This window comes from Canis lupus, chromosome 34 (genome assembly GCF_011100685.1).
Source record: "Canis lupus familiaris isolate Mischka breed German Shepherd chromosome 34, alternate assembly UU_Cfam_GSD_1.0, whole genome shotgun sequence".
NCBI classification, from domain to species: domain Eukaryota; kingdom Metazoa; phylum Chordata; class Mammalia; order Carnivora; family Canidae; genus Canis; species Canis lupus.
Window position 1 is genome coordinate 20,269,268 of NC_049255.1, and position 4,495 is coordinate 20,273,762.

Genomic DNA, 4,495 nt, shown 5'->3' on the forward strand with positions numbered 1-4,495 from the left:
AGTGAGTCCTGATGGATAGGGTGGGATCACCGCCCGCTCCCGGGGGAACCACGGCAGGTCAGAGCACCTGAAGACCACCTTGAGCTGAGGCCAGGGCTCGACAGGACCTACCAGGGTCCTGATGTGGGGTGGGAGATGGACATGAAGCCAAAGGAAGGGTCGCGATGGAGGTGGAGAAAGGGGAGGAGAAGCTACTCCCCCCCCCCCTACCCGGTTTTCCTGCTACCACCAAGCCTACGTCCTCCTTAGATCCTCCCTGTAAATTTTAATGGAAGGACCATTAAGTATCCCCCGGAGCAAAGCCCCCATTCTGCAGAGGGACAACGGAGGCCCAGACAGAGCCGTGCGGAGCACAGGTGGATCTGCAGAGGGATCACCCCGACCCCCCCCCCCCCCCCGCAGGCCGGGAGCGCCCCCCTACAGGAGGGCGGAGCCGCGGAAGGAGAGCTGCAGGTAGACCAGGAGGAGGCAGACGGAGGCCCAGACCAGGCACCAGCGAAGGGAGAGGAAGCTGTAGCCCGCAGCGTCCTGGGCGCTTGGCCTGGAGGCCCCTGAGATGGCGTAGGTGGAGGCCTCGTCTTCCAGCAGCTTCTCGCTGGGCTTCCAGTGCGCGATGCCCTCCTGGCAGGCCTCGCAGAACTCCGGGCGGTGCGGGCCGGCGTCGGGGCGGCCGGCCACGTGGATGCGGTACTGGCCGCCGTCTTCATCGTAGCACTGCTCGCGCAGGCTGGTGATGAGGTTGTCCACCAGGCCCTCGATGTTCTCCTCCAGCATGCTCGACTCGTCCAGCCGCGCCGTGCCGCACTCGTGGCACAGCTGCTTGAACACGCGCATGCGCACCGAGCCCGCCCGCTGCGCGCGGTCCAGGTACATGTGGAAGAGGATGACCACGTGGGCCGACTGCCAGGTGTGCCAGCACCAGGAGCAGTGGAACCTGCGGGAGGGGAGGATGGAGATGCTCGGCCTCCGTCTCAGCAGGGGATGGCCAGCCTGCCCTGGAGGAGGAGCCCGGGAAGGAAGGGCCCTGTGTACCTGTGCCTGGAGGTCAAGGCTGCCCGGTCGCTGTCCCCTGGGTTCCTTAGCGCTCCGCAGGCTCTGCCTCCTTCCCGTGAGCTCCCCTGGGCCTGGAGCAGTGTCCTCGGGAGGCTGGCACTGGAACCATCTGGCTTCTAGCACTCTCTCCAGGCTGCCTCCTGCACACTTTCCTGGGGCCGCAGCTCCCCCTAAGCCTAGTGCACTCAGAACATGCACCTGTATGCTTCCCAGGGCTCACTCCCCCAATCTGGGCCTTATTTTTCATCTGTGGATGCAGGGTGATGAGGTCCCATAAGGCTCTTTTCACTCACACCTCCCCTGCCTCTACAGGTCTCACTGATACATCCTGCCTGCCCTGGGGAGAAAAGGAGATGCCTCTAACTACTGGGCACAGACCAACAGGAATTATTCATTGAATAACTGTCAAGAATCCATCAGATGAGGGCACCTGGGTGGCTCAGTGGTTGAGCATCTGCCTTTGGCTCTGGTCATGATCCCAGAGTCTTGGGATCAAGTCTCACATCAGGCTCCTTGTAGGGAGCTTGCTTCTCTGCCCCCCCCCCCCATATCTCTGCCTCTCTCTGTGTCTCTAATGAATAAATAAATAAAATCTAAATTTAAAAAAAAAAAGACTCCATCGGATGGACTGGTGGTTGGGTGATGGGCCAACAGGGAGAGGACTGGGGAGTTTGGTCCTTATACCTTCACAAAGAATACTCTGTTACTCCTTGATAAGTCATCCGTAGACCCCAGTCCAATCCTACAATAGAGACTGGAAAAGTGGCTCCTAGTCTGCATCCTCCCCCACATACATGCATACATGCACACTTACATACACAGGCCGCACTTTAGACTAGTCAGCCTGCTAGAGTCCCAGCCTTAAGGATAGTGGAAAGAAGTGGTCTGAGACTCAGGTAGCCCAGGTCACTCCCTCAGCCCCCACCCAGTGCTTGCACACCTTCAGTGATGGAGCACTCATTACCTTCAGGACAGTTCCTTCCATCCTGAGAGAAACCTCTTCCAGGACCCTGTTATAACAGCTTTACAATCGAGGGTCTACTGGGCCCAGTCTGCCCTCACTGCTGACTCTCTCTGGGTCCCCGGTAGCATGGCCTAAACAATCTCTGATGAGGAACTCGATTCAGTCCAACAGACACCACCTAGCACCTACTTTATGCAAGCACACACAGTCCAGGCTGTGGGGTAGAGAGGAAGCCAAACCTGTCCCTGAGGCCTGGATCCCACAGGCAACATTAGCACAGAACAGTAGCCAGCACAGTGCAAGGCAGGGTTGGCCAGGAGAGCAGCCTGATTAGTCCTAAGTCAGAAGGGGGTCCCCACTCATGTAAGACTAGAGTTGTGGGGCACTAGGATTGATGCATCCTATGACTTACAGGGAGAGTGACCCTGTGCACAGGAAAAGCACAAGAGCAGCCATTCTGAAGGCCTGCCTGAAGCCAGCTGGGGGTCACAGGTCACCAGCCAGGAGTAGGACCAGCTGAGACCTGAGGCAAGGAGCGGCCACAAGCCTGTGGAGCTCAGCCCCTAAACCCCTGGGCCCAGTTCCTAGCGCTTTGAACTCCTCTCAACAGCCAGCTCAGAAGCTTTGTGTTTTCTGTCCCCTCCTTCTACAGCTTTTTAATAAAGCCAATCCAGAGTTCTTTCCTCACCCTCAAGCTAGACCTCAGATCTTAAATTTCAGAAGAGCAGACCTAGTGCAAGGGGACCTTAAGGATCTTTTAATTAACCTTTCATTTTATTGAGATGAAACAGAAGCAGAGAGAAAGAGAGTCCTCCATGTATACAAAGCTAGCCAGAGACAGAGCCAGGACCCAGCACCTAACAGATGCCCAATGTCTCTTGAATTGATCCCAATTGAAATAAACCAACCAGGGTCTACCTCTCTGTCTTTTGTCCCAAATACAAGTTCACTTTAATATTTACACGTCCTAGAACAAGAGTACAAACATAAGCTCCCCACCCCCAGCCTGCCTCCTATTGCCACCCTCAGCAGCTGGCTCCACCATACAAATATGCATGAATCACCCAGTCTGTGTGTCCAAGGCCTGCGTGTCCACACCCCTAGAGCACAGCCACCTGTTGGCCTCCCTGGGGACCTAGGGACTCAGTAGACTTAGGAAGAGGCCTGCACAGGCCCTGAAGATGAGTTTGAGGCAGCTGGGCAGGGAATTCTGTGGTCCTGATCCCAAATCACAGTCTAGAAGGAGAGGCATGTGGCTTCATATAGATATGACCCCTTACACTCAAGGACACTTTGCACCATGGAAGTCATGAGGTTCCTTTAAAGTACAAGATGTTGGGCTTTAAGAACCTAAGGGGAAATCATGCCCAAAGCTAAGTCTTTTTGTCACAGACCGTAGACAATAGAGCCGGAAGGGTCTTAACTGATCTTCTAAGGCCAGCTTCCTGGTTTTGCAAGATGTGAAAACTGAGGCCCAGGAAGGGAAAGGACTTGCACAAGTTCATAGAATTAGTTAGCTGCCAAGGCAGTTTCCAGAACACAGCAGATGGACAATAAATGTTTTTGTATTCAGATCAAATGGGACTGAGTTGACTAAACAGACCTAGGACCAGACCACAGGCTCTAACCCTAAGCTAAATTTTTTCTCAGTGGACCTCATGGCCTCCTCCCCTCAGTCCCCACCATTCCTTATGAGGTTATGAAAATGTGAAAACATCTGAAATGTCAGAGATTGTAGGGACATTATAGCTCTTTGTTTATTGTAGAAAACCAAGACCCAAAGACAGAGCACAACTTGCAAAGATCACCCAGGGAGTTGGTGGTACAGCTGGGATTAGAACCCATATCTCTGACCCACTTGGAAGTTCCTTCTCTGCCCCCTAACTTGAGCTGACCCCAGGACCAGGCTCTTGGTATATCTTTGACTCCCCTTGGGAGATGTCCCCAAGGCTGCCTGTAGTCCTCTCCCCCCTGGGCTGCTTACCTGCCTGAGGCATGTTGCTCCAGATACTGCTTCCAGCCAGGGGCCAGCTCGTTGGGCTTGAGGTTGGGGTCTATGATGAGTTCCCAGCTGTCAGCTGGCTTTGCCACCTCCATCTTCTCATAGAAAACTTTCTTCCACTCGCAAGTGGTCAGGCTGGTACACATGGTCTTGCTGTCAGGGATGGAAGTTTGAATTCACCCTGAATGAGTACACAGAAAGAGCCCAGGATGCAGAGCAGTTCAGTCTCTGTGGTCTGAAAATCCTCATCAACAGGACCAGGAAGAAATAGGACCCAGTAATATCCTTTGTCACCCTGGAACCTGTTACCATGGCAGCTGGGCAGGAAGCCAAGAGCCAGGCCTGGGAGGAGGGAAGTCCCAAGAGAGAGTTCTAGGGCCCAGAGCTAGGCTTGGGAGGCAGGGCTGGGTAGTGACACTGAGTGGAAAGAGCAGGCAGGGAGGCTCAGGCCCAGATCACACCCGCCCAGGCCTTCA

The 4,495-nt window shown here is 54.7% G+C and overlaps 1 protein-coding gene across 1 annotated transcript; it reads right to left on the bottom strand.

The window, feature by feature from the left end:
• Window positions 1–417: 417 nt before the first annotated feature.
• RTP2 (receptor transporter protein 2) lies at window positions 418–4,214 on the bottom strand. Its single transcript, XM_038583283.1, has 2 exons — window positions 4,002–4,214; window positions 418–934 (listed from the first exon to the last, which is right to left on the bottom strand). The coding sequence occupies exons 1-2, from the start codon at window positions 4,163–4,165 to the stop codon at window positions 418–420; spliced, it is 681 nt and encodes a 226-aa protein (XP_038439211.1). The 5' UTR covers window positions 4,166–4,214.
• Between the last annotated feature and the right edge of the window lie 281 nt (window positions 4,215–4,495).

What these genes read in the sequence shown, in the direction of transcription:
- RTP2 (XM_038583283.1), bottom strand. Translation starts at nt 4,165, where the DNA reads ATGTGTACCAGCCTGACCACTTGCGAGTGGAAGAAAGTTTTCTATGAG. An exon ending in GAGCAACATGCCTCAGGCAG is followed by an intron (nt 935 to 4,001) that starts GTAAGCAGCCCA and finishes CCCCTCCCGCAG; the next exon opens with GTTCCACTGCTCCTGGTGCT.